Source organism: Pteropus medius, unplaced genomic scaffold (assembly GCF_902729225.1).
Source record: "Pteropus medius unplaced genomic scaffold, Ma_sr-lr_union100, whole genome shotgun sequence".
Lineage (NCBI taxonomy): Eukaryota > Metazoa > Chordata > Mammalia > Chiroptera > Pteropodidae > Pteropus > Pteropus medius.
This window is the reverse complement of record NW_024349800.1, coordinates 49695524-49719085: the sequence shown is the minus strand read 5'-3', so window position 1 is coordinate 49719085 and position 23562 is coordinate 49695524. Positions and strand designations below refer to the sequence as shown.

The 23562-nt window shown below is 55.3% G+C and overlaps 3 protein-coding genes across 6 annotated transcripts in view; 2 read left to right on the top strand and 1 right to left on the bottom strand.

Annotated features, from left to right (window-relative positions):
• Positions 1–147: 147 nt before the first annotated feature.
• EMILIN1 (elastin microfibril interfacer 1) lies at positions 148–7986 on the top strand. The gene is made up of 8 exons (XM_039887576.1): positions 148–799; positions 1757–1882; positions 2343–2563; positions 3669–5594; positions 5945–6061; positions 6494–6511; positions 6669–6806; positions 7232–7986. Exons 1-8 carry the CDS (start codon positions 630–632, stop codon positions 7567–7569), a joined length of 3054 nt encoding a protein of 1017 aa, XP_039743510.1. The 5' UTR covers positions 148–629; the 3' UTR covers positions 7570–7986.
• A 366-nt stretch (positions 7987–8352) lies between these two features.
• On the top strand, positions 8353–20544 carry KHK (ketohexokinase). Of its 4 annotated transcripts, XM_039887583.1 has the most exons (9): positions 8353–8937; positions 12310–12426; positions 14689–14823; positions 15021–15155; positions 16998–17070; positions 17783–17929; positions 19008–19096; positions 19235–19392; positions 19478–19710. In XM_039887583.1, exons 1-9 carry the CDS (start codon positions 8846–8848, stop codon positions 19561–19563), a joined length of 1032 nt encoding a protein of 343 aa, XP_039743517.1. In that variant the 5' UTR covers positions 8353–8845; the 3' UTR covers positions 19564–19710. The 4 variants fall into 4 exon arrangements, with proteins under 4 accessions (XP_039743517.1, XP_039743519.1, XP_039743520.1 ...); XM_039887585.1 differs by lacking the exon at positions 15021–15155 and having other exon boundaries at positions 19478–20544; XM_039887584.1 differs by lacking the exon at positions 14689–14823 and having other exon boundaries at positions 8365–8937.
• The window catches only part of CGREF1 (cell growth regulator with EF-hand domain 1), a 17927-nt gene continuing 14629 nt past the window's right edge, over positions 20265–23562 (bottom strand). Inside the window, exons 3-8 of the mRNA XM_039886946.1 lie at positions 23507–23558; positions 22408–22473; positions 22251–22321; positions 21987–22111; positions 21406–21749; positions 20265–20286 (exon numbers count right to left, since the gene is read on the bottom strand). Coding sequence (XP_039742880.1) covers positions 20265–20286; positions 21406–21749; positions 21987–22111; positions 22251–22321; positions 22408–22473; positions 23507–23558 — 680 coding nt within the window. The remainder of the gene's footprint in view (positions 20287–21405; positions 21750–21986; positions 22112–22250; positions 22322–22407; positions 22474–23506; positions 23559–23562) is intronic.

Below are 23562 nucleotides of genomic sequence, written 5' to 3'. Positions count from 1 at the left end.
GCAACTCCACATTTCTCTGTTTTTCCTTTTTTTTTTCCCTCTTTTTCCCGGAGTTAACAAGAAGCAGATGTGGCGCACGATGGTTGGAGAGGTGGGGGGAGGAAGGGGGAGGCTGGACCGCCAGCCAGACAGGGGGAAGGGAGGGGAATGAGCAAGAGAGGGAGGCTGGAGGCCAGGGCCCGCCCCACGCAGCCACTCCAGCGCCTCTGAGCAGCCACAGGGGTAAAGTCCTGTCACCCCCAGGATCCGGTCACTGGGGAGAACGGATAAGGAGACCAGAGAAGGGCCAGCTGGGGCGAGGGGGCGGAGGCCCAGGAAGCAGCATCTGAGAGGGGCAGGGACCAGGCGCAGGAGGCCCGAGGGGCACAGAGAACAAACTCCTCTCAGAGGTGGAGAAGAGAAGAGCGGAAGGAACCGAGGGAGGGACAGACAGGAGCCTGAGGAGGAAAGAGGAGGGGAGGAGAGGGGTCAGGCCAGGAGGCCAAGGAGGAGGTGTGTGGCCCTGGGCTGCCATCAGGAAGCTGGGGACAGGACCCGACTCTCAGCGCAGCGGGCATCCTCGCTCCAGGCAGAGGCGCCAGTGGTCGGGTGGGATGTGCCTCTGAGGGCCACAGCCGAGCGCCCCCACCATGGCCCCCAGGACCCTCTGGAGCTGCTACCTCTGCTGTCTGCTGACCACAGCCGTGGGGGCAGCTAGCTACCCTCCTCGCGGTTACAGTCTCTACACGGGGAACAGCGGGGCCCTCAGCCCTGGGGGGCCCCAGCCCCAGAGTGCTCCCCGGCCTGCCAGCCGCCACAGGTAAGAGTCTGGGTCCCAGCCCAAGGCTGGGTATAGGTGGAAGGGTGGGTCAGAAAATGGGTATCCTGGTCCCTAGCTTGGCTATCCTCTCCTGAGCTGTGTCCCCAGTGCGGGGAGGAGGGGGAGAGGAAGCCCATCCATCAGATGACGCCTCACACTCCCACTTTCCCGCCGGGTGTTTCCAGGGCCCCCCTGAATAGATAGGTTCCTCTGTCTAATCTCAGGGGGATCAGCTCCTGTGTCCTTTCCGTAAGGCCTGCAGTTAGGAGCCCAGGGAAACTACCCTGAGGGGTGTGGGTCAGGCCTTCCTGCCAGCTGCGCACCAGCCTGGGATCCTCCAGCAGACCTATCCCTTTCTAGGGCTTCCTTGGCCCTTCTCGTAATCCATGACTCTACTGCCACTCTGCTCTGCTCCCTTCGGCTCTCCAGCCCGACATAAAGCAGAGGCCAGCATGAATGGGGCCAAGAGTGTAGAACTGCAAACCCCACAGGGGACAGGGCTCATCAATGGCTTATTCTCTGCTTAACCCCCAGCTGGACCCCTGCCTGCCTGGTCCTCTCCCCTGAGGGGTGGGTGGAAGCCAGCATCCAGGGAGTCAGCAGAGGGCCCCAGCCAGCCTGCTCACACAGGCCATGCCAAGCTGGGGATTGAGACCGAAAGGGAAACGAATGAATGTGTGAATTCAGAGGCTCCCCGGGAGCCCCTCCCCAGCCATGAGGATCGACTTCTTGGAGTTGGTTTTCCATTCTGTGACTCCTCTCCTTCTTGAAAAGTCTTTATTGACTCTGTCCACACAGGAAGGCGTAGGGGGAGCTGCCGCTGCCTAAGCCCTGGCTCCCACTGGTCCCCAGGGGCACTTGATCTTTTGACCCTCCCTCAGCCCCTCTGGTAGCCCCTGGCCCTCCTCTGGGGCATGTGTCTCTGGCCCTTGGGCCCAGCTGGGGTTGTGCCTGCAGGAACTGGTGTGCGTACGTGGTGACTCGGACAGTGAGCTGTGTCCTTGAGGATGGAGTGGAGACCTTCGTCAAGCCCGACTACCAGCCCTGTGGCTGGGGCCAGCCCCAGTGTTCCCGCAGCATCATGTGAGCCCCAGTGCTGGGGAATTGGTGGGGGCTGGGCTAGCAAAGCAGGTGGGTGGCTAACTCAGGGAATTTGTACAAAGCAGGTAGCAAGGGGCAGGACCAGGGCCTTCACTCAGAGCCATTTTGAGGAGATGCTGAGGCAAGTTTGGCTGGTGAGATATTGAGGGCACACTTACCTAGACCACTCTGCCAGCCCCAAAATGCCTTCTCTGGATTGGGTCATACTCAAGGAGAGGAATTCAAGGTTCCAGTACAAGACAAGGGGAGGAACAACAGGGATTTGGCCCTTGGCCAAGAAGCTGACAGCTGTCAACTGAGCAAGGCCGCATGCTGGATGGTAAGGGGGATCCAGCCTGAGGGACAGGTCTTGCCCACCAGCAGCTGCTCATCTCTGAGGACAGGGTCCAGGGTCACTGACAGTACAGGGAGGAGTAAAGAGCCCTCCCTCCACCTCTCCTAGGTACCGCAGCTTCCTCCGCCCTCACTACCGCGTGGCCTACAAAACGGTGACAGATATGGAGTGGAGGTGCTGTCAAGGGTATGGGGGTGAGGACTGTGCCGAGAGTCCCGGCCCAGCACTGGGTCCTGCACCTCCCACACCACGCCCCCGGCTCCGGCCCGGTCGCCCCAACCTTTCTGGCTCTAGTGCGGGCAGCCACCTGAGTGGACTAGGGGGAGAAGGTGAGTATGGGAGCCCTGGGGGAAGAGAAGGGAGATGGTGCCAGTGGAATGGGGCCAGGGTGCCGAGGAAAACACCATACCAAGTCAAAAAAAAGACAGAGGGAGTTAATGATCCCGAGTTTCCCGTCTGCGGCGGGCAGGCATGGGCGGCGGTGCGGCAGTGTGTGTGGTGTGGGTGTGGTGTGTAACAGATGAGATGGAGGAGAAAAGAAGGCAGAGAAAGAATAAAGTTTCACACGCCCACATGTGTCAAGATACTTCCTTAACCGGGAATAGTTGCGGCGTAAAAAAGGGGAATTCCTTTGAGAAGCTTGGTCCAAGGGGATAGGCAGTTGAGACTACAAATCCTAGCATGCACTGCAACTGACTACAGGTCCCAGGCCCCTCGGTGGCCTCTGGAGACTAGGTCCCAGAATGCTGCAATCCCTGTTGCCTTCCCATGTACGTGCCAGGCACTGCGGATGTGCTGTGTTTGCCTGCCAGGGAGATAGCCATGCTGTAATTATGGAAACAGGAACTTCTGGCCAACTCTTTCCCCCATCCAGCTAGAGCCCACAGGCTTGCCACTGAACCTTGTTTGTCCCCTGTGGTGTTGTGGAGAGGTGCTGCCCAGGAAGAGCCACTGTCATGCAGTCCACAGTGCCTCCCCCACATTGCCATTTCACTTGTCCTGAGGGAGCAACATAGTGTCATATCTATTTCACAGATGAGGAAACAATTTCCATAAAGTTAAGAGGCCCTCTGGACAGTGGAAAGAACATGGGCTTGGTGGTCAGATGGATGACCTGGGTTTGAAACTTGGCTCTGCCACTTATTAAGCTTGTAATCCATGGCCCAGTTACTTAATGTCTCTGGTCCTCTTTCTCAACCTACAAAATGGGAAAAGCTAATGGTAGCTGCCCAATGGAGTTGTTAGGGGGAAAGATTTGTCCTAGAGGTATTCAGTGAATGGGAGTTTCCTTCCATCTCTCTTGCCCAAATTACCTAAATTGGTGGAATCAACTAAGACCTCTGGCCTCATGTTGGAACTGGGGAGCTGGACCTAGGAGGTAGGCACCTGGCTCTGAGGTCCAGCCCCTCCGCTATGTCTTCCCCTCTCTGCCAGGTCCTGGGGAGTCAGAGAAGGTACAGCAGCTGGAGGAGCAGGTACAGAGCCTGACAAAGGAGCTTCAGGGCCTTCGGAGTGTACTGCAGGGACTGAGTGGGCGCCTGGCAGAAGATGTCCAGAAGGCTGTGGAGACAGCCTTTAATGGGAGGCAGCAGCCAGCAGATGCCGCTGCCCGCCCCGGTGTGCACGAAACCCTCCATGAGATCCAGCAGCAGCTGCAACTCCTGGACAACCGCGTTTCCACCCACGACCAGGAGCTAGGTCATCTCAACAACCATCACAGTGGTGGTGGCGGCAGTGGCGGCAGGGCCCTGGACCCAACCCCAGCCCCTCCTGGCCACAGCGAGCAGCTGCTACGGGAGCTGGAGCAGCGACTGCAGCAGTCCTGCTCTGTGTGTTTGGCGGGGCTGGATGGCTTCCGCCGGCAGCAGCAAGATGACAGAGAGCGGCTCCGAGCACTGGAGAAGCTACTGGCCTCCATGGAGGAGGGGCAGCGGCAGCTCGCTGGGCAGGTCCTGGGCCGCAGGCCCCCTCAGGAATGCTGCCCTCCAGAGCTGGGCCGGCGACTGGCAGATCTGGAGCGGAGGCTGGAGGTCGTGGCTGGCTCAGTGACAGTGTTGAGTGGGCGGCGAGGCACCGAGCTGGAAGGAGCAGCCGGGCAGGGAGGCCATCCCCCAGGCTATACCAGCTTAGCATCCCGCCTCTCTCGCCTGGAGAACCGATTCAATTCCACCCTGGGTCCCTCAGAGGAGCAGGAAGAAGGCTGGCCTGTGCGTCCTGGGGGACTGGGACACTGGCTGCCTGCTGCCCGGGGCCGACTAGAGAAGCTAGAGGGGCTGCTGGCCAATGTGAGTGGGGAGCTGGGTGGACGGCTAGACCTGCTGGAAGAGCAGGTGGCAGGGGCTGTACAGGCATGTGGGCAGCTCTGCTCTGGGGCCCCAGGGGAGCAGGACTCCCAGGTCAGTGAGATCCTCAGTGCCTTGGAGCGCAGGATGCTGGACAGCGAGGGACAGCTGCGGCTGGTGGGCTCAGGACTGCACAAGGTGGAAGAAGCTGGGGAGGGCCGGCAGACCATACTGGAGGGACTGCAAGGGGTCATAGGCCAGCTCCAGAGTCGTGTCGATGCGCAAGATGAGACAGCTGCAGAGTTCACACTTCAGCTGAATCTCACAGCTGCACGGCTGGGTCAACTGGAGGGCCTGCTGCAGGCCCGTGGGGATGAGGGCTGTGGGGCCTGCGGTGGTGTCCAAGAGGAACTGGGCCGCCTTCGGGACGGTGTGGAGCGCTGCTCCTGCCCTCTGCTTCCCCCACGGGGCCCTGGGGCCGGCCCAGGTGTTGGGGGGCCAAGCCGTGGGCCTCTGGATGGCTTCAGTGTGTTCGGGGGCAGCTCAGGCTCAGCCCTACAGGCCCTGCAAGGAGAGCTCTCTGAGGTTATTCTTACCTTCAGCTCCCTCAATGACTCATTGCATGAGCTCCAAACCACTGTGGAGGGCCAGGGCGCTGATCTGGCTGACCTGGGAGCCACCAAGGACCGCATTATCTCTGAGATTAACAGGCTACAGCAGGAGGCCACAGAGCATGTTACAGAGAGTGAAGAGCGCTTCCGAGGCCTGGAAGAGGGTCAGGCACAGGCTGGCCAGTGCCCCAGCCTAGAGGGACGACTGGGCCGTCTTGAGGGAGTCTGTGAGCGATTGGACACGGTGGCTGGGGGGCTGCAGGGCCTACGTGAGGGCCTTTCAAGACACGTGGCTGGGCTCTGGGCTGGGCTACGGGAAACCAACAGCACCAGCCAGACACAGGCAGCCCTGCTGGAGAAGCTGCTGGGGGGGCAGGCCGGCCTGGGCAGGCGGCTTGGTGCTCTGAACAGTTCCCTACTGCTCCTGGAGGACCGACTTCACCAACTCGGCCTGAGGGACCTCACTGGTAAGGGGACAAGAGGAGGCCCGGGGCAGTGCACAGGGACCCCTCCCCCGCTCCCCAGCAACAACCCAGCCTTAACCTCATCTACTTTCTCTTTGCTCTGCCCAGCACAAATTGCAGACCCACCACTGACCTAGGGGGTGGTTTATCCACAAGAGATGATCCAAGGTCCCAGCCCCCAGTCCTTCCCTGGCAACTCAGACAGGCCTGTGGGTGGAGGTGGGGTGCTGCTCTGCCAGCCAGCTATCCAGCATGGGCAGTGAGGGGTCCCATTAACCTGTCCGTGGAGCTACCACCCTCTTTGTCCTTTGGGAACTCCTTTTATGGTTCTCTTTCAACTTTTGTCATTGTAGGGCCTGCAGGTGAGGCTGGGCCCCCAGGGCCTCCTGGAGTGCAGGGACCCCCAGGCCCTGCTGGACCTCCAGGACTTCCGGGCAAGGATGGACAAAAGGGGCCCATCGGGCCACCAGGTATGTGGGCTGAGGTCCTTGCTGCAGCCAGGGTTACCACCACCCATGGGCAGCCCCAGGCTTGACGTTCGACTCTGAATTTGACAGGGAAGGGGGGAAAAGGGATGAGGAGTTGGGGGTCCTAGATGGCTGATAGTGACTATGAAAGTGACTAGTCACTGTGCTGGCTAATTGGATATGGTGGCCTCACTACTATACTGAAGACCAAGGCTGAGCCTACAAAGGCTGTGTCAAATGTAACAGGCCGGGGGCTAAGGGCTTATGGCCTGGCAGTTGAACAGAGTGGACCTATCTCCTCATTTCTTGGTACCTCCATTCCTGCTTTAAAGTCTGCCTAGCACCTAGCACAGCAGGACCGACTCAGCAGATGTTTGCTGAGTGTCTTAGCAAGAGCTGCCCTACTTCTCACTGCTCCCTTTCCTCCTCCCACAGGTCCCCAAGGTGAACAGGGTAAGTTCTCATTTGATGCTGGAGGGAGGAGAACTGAATTAGGGGTTGGAGGATGGAAAGCCTCAGGCAGGCCTGGGGGTAGAGACTCAGGAGCGGAAGGGGGCTTGGCAGCTCTGCACTGAGCATCCACTCTGACACCCATCCTATCCCCACCCAGGAGTGGAAGGGGCTCCAGCAGCCTCTGTGCCCCGGGTGGCCTTTTCAGCTGCCCTGAGTTTGCCCCGGTCTGAACCAGGCACGGTGCCCTTCGACAGAGTCCTGCTCAACGATGGGAACTACTATGATCCAGTGACCGGTAAGCCTGAGAGCGGGCTACATTGGGGGAACCACGGGCCGCGGGGAGGCTGTGCAGTGCTGTGTCCTCATCCTTGCCCCTTCAGACAATCCGAATCTCTCTCTCCGTGCTCTGGTTTGGGGAGAGCCTTATTCTTTCCTCCATTTATTCATTCTCACCACAGGTTGAGTTGAACGCTGGCGTGGGGAGGGGAGGAGCCAGTGGTTCAACAGCTCTTTATTGGGGGGCTGCTCTTGCCCAGGCACTGTTTTGAGTGCTGGGGATCCGGTAATGAACATCAAATCCCCTGCCCTCGTGGAGCTTACATGCTCCTGGAAGAGAGGTGAAAAGACCCAGCAGGTCCCTCCCTAGTCCAAGAGCTCAGGGTCTCGAAGTCTTCCCGGCCCCTGCCACTTGCCTCTCCTAACTGCCATCCTTGTCCTCAGGCGTGTTCACCGCGCCGCTGGCCGGCCGCTACTTGCTGAGTGCGGTGCTGACTGGTCATCGGCATGAGAAAGTGGAGGCTGTGCTGTCCCGCTCCAACCTGGGCGTGGCCCGCATAGACTCAGGTGGCTACGAGCCTGAGGGCCTGGAAAATAAGCCGGTGGCTGAGAGCCAGCCCAGCCCGGGCGCCTTGGGCGTCTTCAGCCTCATCCTGCCTCTGCAGGCCGGGGACACGGTCTGCATCGATCTGGTCATGGGGCAGCTGGCGCACTCTGAGGAGCCGCTCACCATCTTCAGCGGCGCCCTGCTTTACGGGGACCTGGAGCTAGAACAGGCGTAGACACGAGGCCGGGCCGGACCAGCCCGAAGTGTCTACGCCTGCCAAAGAGCCAGCGGGGGCGGCGGGCTCCCCTTCCCGGACGGGGCGCCATCCGGGCACCCCAGCCTCGGGCGAGTCGCAGTCTCTGGACCCGTCGCAGCACAGGCTCCCAGAGCAGCCTCCTCCCCACGAACGGAGCGCATCGGTTTGGGGGTCTCCGGAGTCTCCTCGTCTGGACTTTTGGCCTGATCACATTCCCTTGCAGGACCCGGGCTGTGGAGGAGCCGATCCTGGCACCCTTTGCTCCCCGCAATTGGCCTCTAGGCCGATTCCCTGGGTTCCAGGGCTTTCCCGAGGGTGCTCCGGCCCCCACCGCCATACTAAACTATTCAGGAATAAAGACACTTGGTTTTTATAAAAAAAACAAACAAAACAAAACACGCCGTCTACTTCAGTATGTTCAGGGGTAGATAGTACACAGGGGACAGGATGGGGGAGCCCCTGGCTACGAATCCGGGTCGCGCCCTCCGCTCTGCGCGGGAAGGCTCTGCCCGCACTTGCTCCGGACACGCGGGCCATACTAGATGCCCCAGCGACTTAGAACCCTCGCGGGACGCTCTTCATGATCACGCCAGTCTTGCTGGCGTCCGCCAGGGGGCGCTGGGCGCTCTTTCATCATGTGACCACCGCCTCTCACCTTGCGGGCTCCCACGGCGGAGGCGGGACCTGGGGTCGGGATTGGCTGGGTCTTGGGGGCGCGTCCGAGCAGCACCAACTTCGTGAGCCACTGCTTCGGCTTGTGGGGATCCGCCGCAGCTGCGAGGCCGGCTCAAGGGTCTAGGGTGCGGAGTGGGAGCCGCCTGTGCAGGAGAGGGCGGGGCAAGGGGCGTCTTTCTACTGCACTTTCTCTTTGCATTCATGAGATTGCCTAGCTGTGCTTTAGAGAGGCTTGCATTAGCCCCCAGTCAGTCTGACAAGAGAGGAAAATGAGGCCAAGAAGTGGGAGGCGTTGCCATCTGCCGGGCCAACTTGCTAAGGCGAGGCCGTGGACCAAGATCTGGGGCTCTGCGCTCCCAGGCCCGCTTGAGTAGGTGGGCGTGGGGAACAAGGGCGCGCCTGCTTTCTCTGCACCCCACTGTACCTCTTAGCGCTGCAGGAAGCTCCCTGGAGGAGGAGCTCGGGACGTGGAGGAGGAGCCAGGCAGCCGCAGGGAGCGGGAACACAATCCTGCAGGATAAAAGCCAGCCCAGGAGGAACCCCTGCAGCAGGGCGAGCAGAAGGCTCCCGGAGCGGCCTTATGGAACAGAAGCAGATCCTGTGTGTGGGGCTGGTGGTGCTGGACATCATCAATGTGGTGGACAAGTACCCAGAGGAGGACACGGACAGCAGGTAGGGGCGCCCGGGCCCCTTGAAAACCCCAGGGGTCGCTGCAGCCCCGTGTTTGTGCTTGGTGGCCAAGACTACAGGGCTGCAGAGCCAGGGGCCCCCATGACCTCTGACCCAAACCTGGGGAAATAAGTGAGGCTTTTAGTGAGGCCTTCATACCCAGGCTTCGGATAGCATTGTGTTCGCCAGTTCTCATTTCATCTCTGGGACTGTATCAAGTATGATTATCCCCAATATACCCATGAGCAAGTAGAGACTCAGAGGCAAAGTGATTTATCCAAGGGCACGCAATTAGTACCCACAGGACCAATTTCTTTTTTAACAACAAAACCTATGCACTTGCCTCTCACCAGCATTTATTTCTAATTTATTTTATATGTATGTGGTAGTGTGTGTGTAAAAGTGTGTGTGTGTGGTGTATAATCTATTTCTTTTTAAAAATTGAGGTATCCTACAGTAAGAAGTATGTAGAGTTAGACTGTTCAAGAACATTTAAAGCCATGGTATTTGAGTTCACTGTATAGCTCAGGGCTTGGCCCGCACTGGAGGCGACTTTGAAGATGCTGCGGGTTATGGATAGAGCTCGTACATGTGCCACCACATCTTTTCTCCAGTGCTAAATTCCAAAGGGAGTTTCCAAGAAGTCCTTTTTACAAAAGTCAGTGGGCAATATAATGGAAAACATCCTTCTCAGTCATCTGGTAGAAGTTGAAGGGTCATTTGTTTGTTCTTATATTTATTCTTGATAAGACCCACACCGTTACACTGTAATCTCAAGAAGGCATTTCTGTGAGTGGAATATCGATCTTTCTCTTGGTGAAGTCTAGCAATTAAAATTCCTAGAAGAATCGCTCCTTGGCTATCAGTTATCTCAGCCAAAAACTGATTAAAAGGCTAGTTCAAGATTGTGCTCAGTGAGGCACTGCTGTGCTGATATCCATGAGGTTAATTGAGGGGAGAGACCTGACATTCCTTAGGCTTTGGGTTCATCCAGCACTGTTACGTGTGTTGTCATATATTTTCCTCACAGCAGCCCATGGGAAGTGTGTGAAGATCAGTCAAATTCTTTCTTTATAGAGGAGGAAAATGTGGAGAAATTAAATGGTTTTCGTAAGGCCACATTGTTAATGAGTGGCAGAGCAGTAATCACATCCCAGGCCTCTTAATTCTGAGTCTCGTGCTCCAGCCCTCCGTCATCTCCTGTGCTCCCTGTCCTGTTGCTGCTGCCCAGCTCATGGAGCTGACCCTTTGCTTTGGACTACTTAGTTTGCCAGAGGTAGACCCTCTTCCCAGAGGTGCAGGGGCAGTGGAGGAGAGACACAGGGTGTGCCCACCTATCGAGGTCAAGGACACAGTACACAGTGAGGAGTTAGGAGAACAGTGCACATTCTGGGGCCTCAGGTCCTCTAAGGACAGTGGAGGGCTGGAGAAGACCCAGAGTACCTCTTTCCACTAGAACCGCAGGCCCATTCCTTTGAGCTTACTTGTGTCAGCTAGCTCCCACCTTGACTGGGGCTGGTTCTGAAGGTGAGCACGAAGCCAGGCACCTCTCTAAAGAGACCCTTCCCATGTTGTCAGTACTCCCTGCCTTCCAGCCTATACCTCCCCCACCCTCAGACCCATGGCTCTGCTCCCCTGTAGAGCACTTTGGTCGTCCATAGGGCCTCATCTCCTGTGCTCCCACCCCACCCAGCCCAGATCCTAGACTCTGTTGTGCCTCCCAGTTGAGCAAGTCTGAGTGGGGACCCAGTCCTTCACAGCCATCTCAGCCCCACCTGTCCCAGGCACTCTGTGCTCCACAGGCAGCTGGGGACTCTCAGGAGCTGCCACCTGGTACTCAGCCAGACCCCTGAGGAATGGCCCTGCCTCCCAGAGTCCAGGCTGAGAAGAGCCTTCCAGAAAACATCGTTATGCTCAGTAGAACCTTTCTGCACAGGAAGTTGGGTATTGGTGTGATTTTGAAAGAGTTCCAGAGAGTAATGTTGTGTACCCTTTGTTTGAAACCTCATCCAAGCTGTGGTCTAACTATCGTCCATTAAAAAATACAGAGTACATTGTAGGAGTTTCAAAGTCAGGAAAACTGGGTTCTGATATCATCAGCTTTGTCATTAACTATTGGTGTGATCTTGAGCAAGCTAAATCCCTCTAGGCTCCTCCTCTCTTCTCTGCATGAACATTTCTTTTAAGCTCATAGCTTAAGAAATGTTTGTCCCTTTACAAATTAGTATCCTTCTTTCCATTGAGATCATGGTACCCTTTTCCCAAGGCCGAAGGGGAAGTTTAGGGTTAGGTTTTGTGTACAAATATATCTTAGTCTACAAATTCTGCTTCACTTATTTCCCTTAAGTAGTGGTTCTGTGGTACTTGTTCCTCTTATTATAAGCTGCCACAGTTATTATTGTTACTCTTTTTTACACTGAGAATAGAAATAACAGCCTGCACTGTTTACCTCACAGTATTATTAGAGCACAAATGAGGAATCATTAAAGTACTCTGACTATGGATACATGTTATCATTTCTGTTGTTGATGACAATGAAGTTATACAGGTGTATCTCGAGTTAGTTTCCTCATTAGACTTTCCATAAAGATGGAGAAAAACTAAAGAAAAAAAGGTAATTATATGATGTGATGCATGTGTCAACTAACCTTATTGTAGTAATCATTTCACAATATATATGTGTGTGTGTGTATATATATATATCTCGAATCATTACGTTGTGCATTTCAAACTTACAGAATGTTATATGTCAATTATATTTCAGTAAAGCTGGGGAAAAAAAAGAAACAAACAAACAAAAAAGATGGAGAAAAACTGGTCTTCACCCAATAATCTTTTTTAACTTTTGATATAGTAAAAGTTAACTCCCCCAACCCTCACTTCTTAAATGATCACAATGTTGGGGTTCACTTCCTGTCCTATCATTTTAACCTGAATTATTATTTAAGCCCTGAGACAGGAGCAGGTAGTAGATCTGACACCTTTGGGAAGCGGCACTTAGAGTTATCCAGCTCTCAAGGAGAGAGGTGGGCCATTGTAACTGAGAAGGATGTAACCCAGAGGGAGTAGAACCCTCTAATTGTGATGGACCTGAGTGCTTTCCTAATGTCATAAGAATAGGTGGAAGATAGAAATTAATCACTGCAAACCTGAATTTAGCCTAGGCTGGGGTGACAGACCTGGTCGTCAGCCTAGCCACCGCCCTTTGCTGGGCCTTAGCTGCCCATCTAGAAAAGGAGAAGACTGGCCTGGGTGCTTTCTGAGGGAGTTCTCCCAGCTTTCGGTTCCGTGGCCCTTCCCAGGGCCCTGAGGTCATCCCTGCTTATCCCGGAATCAGCCCGCTTGAGCTGCAGGGACCGTCCTTGTGTTTTGCAGGTGCTTGTCCCAGAGATGGCAGCGTGGAGGCAATGCATCCAACTCCTGCACCATTCTCTCCCTGCTGGGAGCCCCCTGTGCCTTCATGGGCTCTCTGGCCCCTGGCCACGCTGCTGAGTGAGTTGAGGAGGGAGCAGGGGAGGCCTGCCAGCAGGGTGGGGGGAGAAGGAAGTCTTAACCCTGGGCGGGTGGGCTATATAAGAAATGGTTGTGGCCACCAGAAATGGGTGGGAGGTGGCGGAGACGAGAGCCAGCATCCCAGGCCCTCCCTGGTGTGGTTTATCTGCTGCTCAGGTGTTAATGCTCGTCCTGTTAAAAGGTTTCACTTCCACAGCCTGTTTCCTTGGCCACTCCCTGGAGCCTGCTGCAGCTTCCTCACCTTCTTCCTTGCTTCCAACAGACTCTGTGGTGGATGTGACTTTGCCCTTCTTGAGTCCCTCGTCCTGGCTGTGCTTGAGGCGGAAGGCAGTTAGTGACATACTGTATCTGCTCTCCCTCAGGGATGTCCAGCATCCATGATCCGAGAGTTCAGGCCTGCAGTTTCTTTCCCAGTTGAGGGGGCAGGGCCAGTGCTGATGTCCCCATTATTCCTGAAGCAGCAAAAACACCCTGGCCAAGGACATGTACTCAAACCGGGCCCAGACCCATGCCTCCCAGCTCACCGGCTCTGAGGCTGCAGCTTTTAAGTGGCCAATACGCTTTTTCCATGTTGGCTGCTGCAGGAACCCAAGAGCCCTTTGACCCCACGTTGGCTGCCTCAGGGACCCAAGAGCCCTTTGACCCCAACTCAGCACGCGCTTATCAGGAGGTGAGGTCCACACTTTGCCCACTGTGGGACTGAGGCAGGCTGCCAGGTTGCTGGCCTGTGAAGCACAGCCCTTTGAACCCTAGTCTGAGGGGGCCTGCTGCCAGAGTCCAGCCCCCTGAGCTGCATCCAGATGACCTTCCTTGATGAACTGGTACTAAGCGAATCTAGGGACGAGAGCCTGCCCTATGAGATGGAACAGAGAGACCTGGAGCCAGCAGCTGGTTGCTTGTTAACCTTTTTCAGCAGCTGCCTTTCCTCCCAACTAGAAGCAAGATTGGCTATTAAGGTAGTGGGCCCACCTTGATGTAATAATCATGCCGATGGGTGGCCGTTCCAAATTCTCCCCATGACAAACATTCAATAAGCACCTGCCATGTACTGGGCATTGTGGGTGCAAAAAGTTATTTGGCATACCAAACCGTATTTTCTACGCTGTGGGAAAGCTACTATTTAAGGGATTCTTGAGGTGTAAGACAAAGACAGATGTCCTGACTTGTGTGTGTGTGTGTGTGAGAGAGTGAGTGACATACCGTTGAGTCAGCTCCTATCCCTGGAGACTCTTAGTGGTGCCCACTATGTCCTGCCCTCAACAGCCCTGCTCAGCTCCTGCAGACTCCTGCCTACGGCTTCTTTCATGGAGTCAGTCCACTTCATATTTGGTCTTCCCCTTTTCCTGCTGCCTTCTATTTTTCCCAGCATTATTGTCTTTTCACTTTTATACAAATCTATATTGCCCAGCTATGGCGTTGCCATAAGTGGGGTCCAGCCATAGTGAGAAAAGCCAGGATGATGTTTGGATGACTGGCATAAGTGCCAGCTCTTGGGCACAAGATGGCTGTTTCCAGAGATGGCCAGGAGGGGCGGGGCCGGCCTCCTTGTTCTGCGGGTGCAGTCTTCCTGCACCCTGCCCACTGTGATTGGAGGGATCCTCAGCAAGAGTCCTGAACCAGGCCCCTACTGAGAGGCATCAGGCACTGGGATCCAGCTCACTGCCTTGGAGGGTCTGCCACCCAGGAGAGGAGGGGCCAGTGAGCAGGCCCACCAAGGCAGCAAGATGCTCCTAGGCATCACGGAGGCAGGTGTAGAACGAGGGGACTCATGTTAGGACTGGAAGGGACTTCAGAGAGAAGAGTGCCAAGGGATGAGCGTGCAGAAGGCAGCTGGGGGACAAAGTATCACCTTGGTAATTATTAATTCTGCCTTGGCTTTGCATGAAACCAGGTCACAGTGACTTCACCTGCTTGTTTCAAACAGGGTACATGTTCTAGGCCCCAGAGCTACCCCAGCTAGCTTTATGAACATGAGCAAATCCTTTCCAGCTTGAGTCAAACTGAAAGACAGTGTCAGGGTTTGAGTTTGTTTCAGTCAGGACCTAAAAGAATGTCCCTTAGTGTCTTTCTTGCCAGCCTATGCATTCCTGCCTCTCCTGCCTCCTTGCACAGCCAGTGATTTCCAGCCCCCTCCTCGCCCCTCCTGCTTGTACCCTGGGTCCCTAGTGGCCTTGCCAGCTACTTTCCGGTGCCCAAAACTTTGTCGAACTATGCCACCCCCGGGTTACTCCACCCTGGCAGTTTTGTCCTGGATGACCTCCGTCGCTATTCCGTGGACCTACGCTACACGGTCTCTCAGACCACGGGCTCTGTCCCCATCTCCACAGTCATCATCAATGAGGCCAGTGGTAGCCGCACCATCCTACATGCCAACAGGTTTGTACACCTGTCTGCACGTTGCCAGCTGCGGCCGCCTTTGCTGAACCCCCAGGACAGGACTCTTCTCTCAGAAGTGGGGTGCTCAGCACCCACGTGATCCAGCACCTTTCTCTACCCCTGAGGAAGGTCCAGGCCACTTATAGCCTCTAATTTGTGTTTCCTTGCCCCTCCCTTGGCTCGGGCTCCACCCCAAGTTTCCTGGTGGCTGACTTCAGGAAACGGGGTGTGGACGTGTCTCAGGTGGCCTGGCAGAGCAGGGGAGAGACCCCGTGCTCTTGCTGCATCGTCAACAACTCCAGTGGCTCCCGTACCATTGTGCTCTATGACACGTAAGGCCCCCTGGCCTCACCCTGCCACACCCACCAATCAGTTCCCTTACTTGCCACCATGGGCATCCCAATTGCCTACTCTCTGTGGCCCCTCTCTTTATATCAGAAATTGTCCCTATGCCAAACTGCTCAGTGATTGCTGAATTGTTTTCAATTAGGGGAGAAGTGAGGTGGGAAGGGGTGGGCTTTGCTCTGCCTGGCAACTTGGCCTTCAGCATCAAGGCGGGCCTGTACAAAATGTAATTTATGATGTGATTCTTCCATAATTAGTCAATCAGCAGCCTGGGTGTGGGTGTAGGGAAATTGTTCTGAGGATAGAGGGATGGGGGATGTGATTCAAACCATCTTAAGCCCTGAAGGGGGCCCAGTGGCATTTCCAGGGTCAGCCCCAGAGTTGCCAGCCTGCAGCATGGCACCAAGGAGCTGGGGTTTAGGGTGTTCAAAAGATAAGCTGCCGCAGAGGTCCCAGCATAATGAAGGCAGACCAAACGCCACACAGACAGAAGGGGAACACTGGCTCAGCAGATCAGGGTCATCTGATGTGGCACTAACCTGAGGAGAGGGAAATCCTTTTAGGGTCCGAGCTCCTTAGGAGAGGCCCTGTGGGAGCAGACCCTTCTCATCTTCCCAATTCTTGCCTGAAGAATCTCAGAGGTTTGGTTTCCTAAGAACTCAGGTGTGCCAGGTACTATATCAGAGTTGAAATGGTCCAAACTCAGCTGCTCTTGGGTTCAGGCCATCCCTACTGCCCAGCATGACCACTGAACCTGGGGGAGAGGGACAGTCATCTGCGGACAAGCTTATGGCCAATGATCCCTGGACTATGTCCCAATGAATGAGTGGGTGGGCATACATGCTAGTGGCAACCTTCGCATTGGGCAAAATCCTAGTTATCTGCCCATTAAGCAACAACCTGTAGCGACTTTGATCAAGGACACAACATGGGTATTCACAGAAAGGGAGGGAGAGGAGCAATGAGATGTTTATTGCCTACTGGCCTCAGTCCAAGCATATCCACACATATTACCTCCAAGTACAACAGGCCTGTGAGGCTGGGGGTTTTGGCCCCATTTACCAGTGGGGAAAGCAGCCTGAGAAAGGCCCAGGTCACACAGCTAGTTAAGCAGGTGAAGGATTCACTAACAGAATACAGAGGGGAGAACATCTGCCGTGTTTAGGTCTCTGGCCAAGGAGGGTCAAGGCGGACCTTTTTTTGGTCTCCACCATAAATGAGCCAAACATAAACTTGTCCTCAAGCATCAACCTTAACCTCTGGGTTGCAACACATAGCTGTCAAACTCAGGACAGTGGTGCTGTCACCACTGGGGTGCCAGAAGTGAGTGGGACCAGACCTGAGCTCCAGGCAGAGCAGCCATGACCTTTGTAGTTTCCCAGGGCACTGCATGCTGGGAGAGGTGTGTGTGCGCGCACGCGCACGTCCGTGCTGGCAAGGAGAACTCTGGGAATTGTAGTCTTTGATGTTCTTAGGGCATTCCGGGAGATGCGGTCTCCACGGCACACAGTCCTGGCCCCTTGGCACATGCTGCAGTTTTGTTTGCTCTTAGATACTATCACATCCTCAAATATAGGTGGGAGCACCCTAGCAAACTACCTCTATTTCCCTGTCTGGATGAAGCCAAACGGGGCAAGGAATAGTTGTGCGTTTAGCCTGGGACAGGGTCTGTCCTGGAGCTGAGCCTCAGAAGCTTATGCTGTAGATCCAGCCTCCTGCCATGCTGCAGACAATGCCAGGCATAGGGGCCCCAGCAGCCCATCGGAGATCCTAGCCCTGGCCAACTTCACCATGCCCCTTCTTCTCTGTCCTTCTACCCTGTGACTCAGGAACCTGCCAGATGTGTCTGCTATGGACTTTGAGAAGGTTGATCTGAACCGGTTCAAGTGGATCCACATTGAGGCAAGCCCCGCCCTACCTGTATTTGGAGGGGCTCAAGCTGCCAGCCCCTCCTCGTGTTTTGCCTCCTTGGTTTCTTTGAGCCATGAAGTACCTTAGAGATCAATGACTCAACAACCCCTCTCATCCTTTCTCTATCCTTCCTTAAGTTTTCAGGTAGGAAACTAAGACCCACAAAGACAGGGTGACTTACTCTAGATTGTATAGCAGAATGTAGGCACTGGAAGCAGGATGCTGGATCCAGGCAAAGTGCTCTCTGTGTTACAGGCTGCCTCACCTCCTCCAGACTCCAGCAGGAGCCTAGCCGCAGGAGGCCTGACCCATTACCTCTGGGGAAGCAGGAATGGGAGACCTGACTCAGCTCCCAAATAAAGGGAACAAGAATCTTCATTGCAAGAGAAGTTTTAGAGTCTGGGTGGGAGGAAACCCCAAAAAGTCCTGAGTTCTAATCCTTGCCTTGTCATTTAACTTATTATAGGTACTTAGGAAAAATCTCTTACTTTTTAGTCTTCTCCACTGTGAAATGAGTCAGGGGCTGGCTGATAAAGTCTGCAAGGTCCACGACAGCTCTAGAATTTGAGACCGAGGAGGGGGTTCCAGCCCAGCCGCCCTGGGTCCCTCTCCCCCTTCCCCCAGAGTCCCAGCAGGGAGGGAAGAATGAGCCAGATGGCTGGGCAGTGCCCAGCTGGTCCTAAGCTGCCCTGCCCTGCCTCAGGGCCGGAACGCATCGGAGCAGGTGAAGATGCTGCAGCGGATAGAACAGCACAATGCCAGACAGCCTCCAGGGCAGAATATCCGGGTGTCTGTGGAGGTGGAGAAGACCCGAGAGGAGCTGTTCCAGCTATTTGGCTATGGAGACGTGGTGAGTACTCCATGCAGCTTCTCCTTGCCATATCCAGCTCTTTTGATTCTTAAAAAGGAGCCTGAGCATTCCCTTGGCCCGCCTACCACACCTGAAATGGCTATTCATGGCTTGGTAGTGTTGGCAGGAGGTGGGCAAAGCAAATAGGCTGGACCTCAGCTTTGGGCTTTGGCACAGACCTCTGCAATGACCAAGAAGAATTTTTCTACCTTAGTGGGTGCATAGGTCTGAGGGTGGCCAGAGGGCTTGGAAAGGGTCAAGACAGCCAGCCACAGGGCATCTCCTGCATAGAAGCATCTCCTCCCTGACCCTCCTCAGTCTTCTCTGTCACATGAGAGGATGGGACTGTTTCTGAGGTGTCCTCCAACTCTGGGTGGGTGGCAGGTCATGGGTGCCACTAGCGGGTAAAAGAGGATGGGAAGGCGACTTGCACAAGATGAATTTGGGCAGGGCTGGATGTAAAAGGAATTGGGTAATAATCCTAGCATAGTAGATGAAAGCTGGTTGGTCCTCAACTCCGACCGCATGTTAAAATAGTTGGATGCCTGAGCCCCATCCTTGTTGTTATTTGATTGGTAGGGGTGGAGCCTGGGCCGAAGTATTTTTTTTTAACAGAACTCTGTCTGGTGATTCAAACATGTAGCTGGTGTTGAGGAGGCTTTTGAGCCCCTACCCCTTTGTTTTTAAGATGAAGAAACCAGACCTAGAGGGCATAGTTGTGTGAGGAAAACAAACAAAACAAAAATGCTCCTGAATGCTGGAGGCTTGGCTATGGGGGATCTCACCCCAAGATGGCGCTCAAGGCTCGCTTTGGGTTTTTAATTGTGAGGAACCTCATTGATCTTAGAACGAATAGACCAGGGTTGTGTGTCACAATTTACAGGGCCCTATTCTGACATATCTTGAGCAAGTATGAAACTGTGTTTCTTTGAGGCAGTGAGATGCTCTGTTGGGGATTTAGGTGGCTATGTGGAGCAAGGGGGTTATAATGTGATGGCAACGCTAGGCTGATAGTAGTGAGTGGCTGAGCTAGGAGTAGAGTTAAGGTGATGGTCAGCCTCTCTTTCACTGCCCACAGGTGTTTGTCAGCAAAGATGTGGCCAAGCACTTTGGGTTCCGGTCAGCGGCAGAGGCCCTGAAGGGCTTGTACAGTCGTGTGAGGAAAGGGTGAGCTGGGGGAGGCCAGGAAGAGGCCTTGGGTGTGGGGAGTGGGTGTGCCTGGACTCCAGGGGCTGCCCTGGGGAGGGGGAATGAGGCTGGGGGCCAGGGGTGGGCTAGCACCCAGCTGAATGGAGAGTCTTGCAGGGCCACGCTTGTCTGCGCCTGGGCTGAGGAGGGCGCCGATGCCCTGGGCCCTGACGGACGGCTGCTCCACTCGGATGCTTTCCCACCTCCCCGGGTGGTGGATACTCTAGGGGCGGGAGACACCTTCAACGCCTCCGTCATCTTCAGCCTGTCCCAGGGTGAGTACCTCAGCAGGAGGCTCAAGACTGGGGTCCAGCCTTGCCCAGAAGACCAGGCCGATCCAGCTACTCTCCCTCCCTCCAGGGAAGAGCATGCAGGAGGCACTGAGGTTTGGCTGCCAGGTGGCCGGCAAGAAGTGTGGCCTGCAGGGCTTCGATGGCATCGTGTGAGTGCCCTGTGGCAGGAGGCCCACATTACCGGTCTTCCCCGCTCTGTCCAGCCCGCTCTTGGGCAGATGCAGGCCACGGGCGGGCCCTGCCTATGTCCTGGCCTCCCGTATTGCGGAGCTGCAGAGCAAATAAATCTCCTTCCCCAGAGCCTGCTTCCTTCTGGCAGTCTGTCTGTCCTTGATGTCCAAACAGCTCGGGCCAGGGCTGCCGGGGGGCTTTGATGCTACAGTCCTTTGCCCTTTTTCTCCATTCCCCCAGTTCACCTCCCCACCCCCACCCCAAGTCCAGAGGAGGGGCTGCCTAGACCAGAGCAAAGTGTCCCAAGCTTGTCGCCATCTGTGCCCGTGGTGATGGAGGCTCCGTTCAAGGATGGTAGTGACCGAGAGCCTTTCTGACTGGGGAGGATACTAACTCGTTGCACCCCAGGGAACCTTTCAAATAACCACAAGTCATGAGAAAAGCTCCTCTGGGCCCCTGTACTGCCACAAGACTCCAGTCCTGGGGCCCCAGGAGTGGCCCAGGCTGAGCCCACTTGAGAGCAGGGACAAGGAGCCTACTATTTTGTGGTTTGGTGGGGCCTTTGCAGTCCAAAAAATATCTCCCCAGTGACTGCCCCAAAGCCTGAAAGCCTCACCCTTGGAGCTGTCTTGTAGTTAAGGTGATGCTTCAGCCACAAATGTGACCCCAGACACAGATCGTTGCTAGCCCTGGGGGAGATCAGGGCTGAGGGCATATTGGAGTTAGCCAGTTCCCACAGGGGAGTTAGGGCAGGGTGCGTGAGGCAACAAAATGTGATAAAGAGCATGGGCTTTGGAGTCAGACCTGAACTCAAATCTGCTTCTTAATTAGCTGTGTCACCTTGGGTACAGTACTGAACTCAAGTGTCCTCAATTTCCTCATCTGTCAAATGAAACTAATTATGTCTGGTCATAGAATTATTGTGAGGATAAGATCAGACAATATATAAAATTCCCAGCATGATGTTGGTGTGTGTAAGGCTCTCAATAAATGGTAGTTATTGTTAATATTATGGCGGGGCGGGGGGAGTACAGGTGTTGGGGAAGATCTGCCCTGACCTGCAGGGGGCACTGGGTGTCTGAATACTAGGTGAGGGGGGAACCGGACCGTTTGGGCCCCAGAGAGAGGCTGAGCTCTCTTCCTGGGTTGTCTGCAGCTGGCTATGGCCTAGTGCTATACTCTGCTGTGTCTCAGCATCATCTGGGAACACTGAGAAAGCTGAATCCCTGCTCCTGCAAGAGGCCGGTCCAGTCTCCAACCCCCGCATCCCTGAGGTCTGGGCAGGCTGGACCAGTAGATAGATGGTCCAGGGAAATGAGTTCATTCAGTTCTTTATTGGTCGCCTGGGTCCTAAAGCTTTATTGGTTGGTTGTCTAGGTCTTCTCAACTTAAAGTCTCCCTGCACTGCACAGGAAGACCTGCCACCCGCTGGGGCCAGAAAGGGGACATAGAGGTGGTCCTTGTCCCAACATACATATCCACCCTTCGGGGCTATGTTCTGGCACTGAGACTTCTAGGAGTACAAACCTGTATCCTCAACATTTATATCTCATCATTCGCCATTTGAATAGCATGAACCTCAAACCCGTTTGGGATGTTGTTAAACTCCAGTGTTTCCCCTGGAAGCTCTTTGGCTTCCTCTCTAGTGTCCCTAGCCTCTGCCTGTGCCCCAGCCTCCCCTCCAGGGCCTGGGGCTTCTCCTCCAGCCTCTGCCTGTCCCCCAGCCTCCCCTCCAGGGCCTGGGGCTTCTCCTCCAGCCTCTGCCTGTCCCCCAGCCTCCCCTCCAGGGCCTGGGGCTTCTCCTCCAGCCTCTGCCTGTCCCACCCCAGCCTCCCTCCAGGGGCGCAGGCTTCTTCTCCAGCCTCTGCCTGTCCCCCAGCCTCCCCTCCAGGGCCTGGGGCTTCTCCTCCAGCCTCTGCCTGTGCCTCAGCCTCCTGTACAGGCTCCAAGGACTCCCTTCCGGCCTCCACTTGTCCCCCAGCTTCTTCTTTGAGGGCCAGAGCTTCCTGTGTTTCTTGTCTTGGTGAGCTTTTAGCGAACAGGGACTGCCTCCCAACATCTTGTAGCTCCAGGGGCTGTCCCGGGAAGTTGATGAGCTCTGCAGGGGTCATGAGCCCATCCCCATTCAGGTCCTGGGTCTCAAGCACTTTGTCCACTATCAGGATCACCTGTGGAAGCACACAGTGGTTGTGGGGTCTACAGTGATCAGAGATGTTTCCAGGAGCCCTGGCCCTCCCAACACCACCACCGACGTCATACCCCCCCGCCTTGCTTCCCCCCCAACTTCCCATCCTTGTCATGCAGGCTTTGAGCATTCCTGGGGATTCACTAAAAGAGTGATGATGAAAAAAAAAACAAAGCCCCAATGCCTCATGGGAGAAGAGACCCCATCCAGCAGGGCTTACCGGGTTGGTGGTGGGAGAATCAGTAGCTCCAGGGGCCAGAGCTGCTGTCAACATAGATAACAGCTCCAGGCCATCCAGCTGTCCACTCTGGTCATAGTCATGGAGGGCAAAGAGGTAGAGGAGAACTAGGGAAAAGAAACTGGATCAGAAGTCGTGTTGTGGGCAGATAGAAGAGACAGGAGACAATGGGACAGCCCAGGGTCAGTCCCAGCTCTGGCTTCCCTGAGCCTCCCATCCCCTGGCCCCGTCAACCCAGCCCCTCACCCTGCTCCCGGCTCATGTGCTCTGGCTCCTCTTCCATCCTCTCTAGTCCCTTTAGGTAACTCTGTAGAAGTCTGACAGAAAAGTGGAAAATCAGCTCACAAGAGGCCAGTCTGCAGCCGCAGGCCTAGTCCTCAAACCCCCAGCCCAGCCTTCTCACCGGAGCTGCTCCTGGCCTGGCTGGAAGGGGTTGGGTAAGGGCTGCTGCTGCATTTCAGGGTCCAGCCTGGAGGAGGGAGGAGAGGATTAGCCTTGCAAAGAGCCTCCCGGAGGGCCCTGCCTCCAGTCTTCCACCCCAAAGCTCCTGGCAGTTCTCTCCCCAGACCCAAAGGGAGTTGTTTCCCCAAGTTCCCAAAAACCTTGTGGGGAGGAGGCCCTTCTAGTCTCCTCAGAGGCAGAACCTTATTCTCTCAGACTCTGGGTTTGCAGATTCTTAACTTAGATGGTAAGTGAAAAGCCCCATAAAACATCTGGGTAGACAGAGGCCAGACAAAGCCACACCTAGTAGACACAAGTTGGCAACCCAAGAAACAATGCAGTGGTGGACAGGACAATGTGGATCGTGGCAACCCTTCTACTTTGATGCTGAGACCAAGAGGCAGGTCTCTGGCTGAGCCAGTGGCACTACTCAGTTTTATGCAGACCCGTTTTACTCCATAACACAAAATGGACTCTTTGTTTCCCTCCAAGTTGAAGGCATATATGTTGGTTTTGGAGTTTCAATCTGCTCAGGGTCTCTTAGTCAGTCTTAAGTTCAAGATTTGCTCCCAGTTCCGGACAAAGCCCAAGTCAATCCAGACCTGTGACTCCAAAGAGCTGGCAGGAGCTGCTACCGGAACTGTTGTCACTGCTGCCAACCCTTGCTGCTGTTCCTGTATCTGTCCCCTGCCCCGCCCAACATACACACTGCATAGGTACAAGAAGGGTATTCAAATAAAAATAGACGTGATTTGTTAACGAGCTCTGTTTCTTTGGGGTTCCCGCTATAAGGTCTTGGTAAGAGGACTGCAGCCCCCTCCCTGGCCCACAGCTTCATCCCTGTGCTTCACACCTCATTGGAACTGAGATCCTGGCTCCAAATGAGTCCAGCAGACATGTATTGCAGACCCACTTTGCGCTGGGCATTCTCACAGGCACAAGGCAGAGGGGGAAGTGGGTGCGGAGGGATATAGAGGCCTCTTGCCTCACAGAGACACCCTCAGATTCTCCAAGGCTCCCCCTGCTCCTGGTCCTTGACCCTGCCCTCGGGATCTCATTACCTCAGGACTCCATCCTTGGGAGCGGCCAGACTCAGAGGCAGCAGCAGCAGCACTGA

What these genes read in the sequence shown, in the direction of transcription:
- EMILIN1 (XM_039887576.1), top strand. Translation starts at nt 630, where the DNA reads ATGGCCCCCAGGACCCTCTGGAGCTGCTACCTCTGCTGTCTGCTGACC. An exon ending in GAGTGGACTAGGGGGAGAAG is followed by an intron (nt 2,564 to 3,668) that starts GTGAGTATGGGA and finishes CCTCTCTGCCAG; the next exon opens with GTCCTGGGGAGTCAGAGAAG. An exon ending in CTACTATGATCCAGTGACCG is followed by an intron (nt 6,807 to 7,231) that starts GTAAGCCTGAGA and finishes CCTTGTCCTCAG; the next exon opens with GCGTGTTCACCGCGCCGCTG.
- KHK (XM_039887583.1), top strand. Translation starts at nt 8,846, where the DNA reads ATGGAACAGAAGCAGATCCTGTGTGTGGGGCTGGTGGTGCTGGACATC. An exon ending in GAGGAGGACACGGACAGCAG is followed by an intron (nt 8,938 to 12,309) that starts GTAGGGGCGCCC and finishes TGTGTTTTGCAG; the next exon opens with GTGCTTGTCCCAGAGATGGC. An exon ending in TCAAGTGGATCCACATTGAG is followed by an intron (nt 17,071 to 17,782) that starts GCAAGCCCCGCC and finishes GCCCTGCCTCAG; the next exon opens with GGCCGGAACGCATCGGAGCA.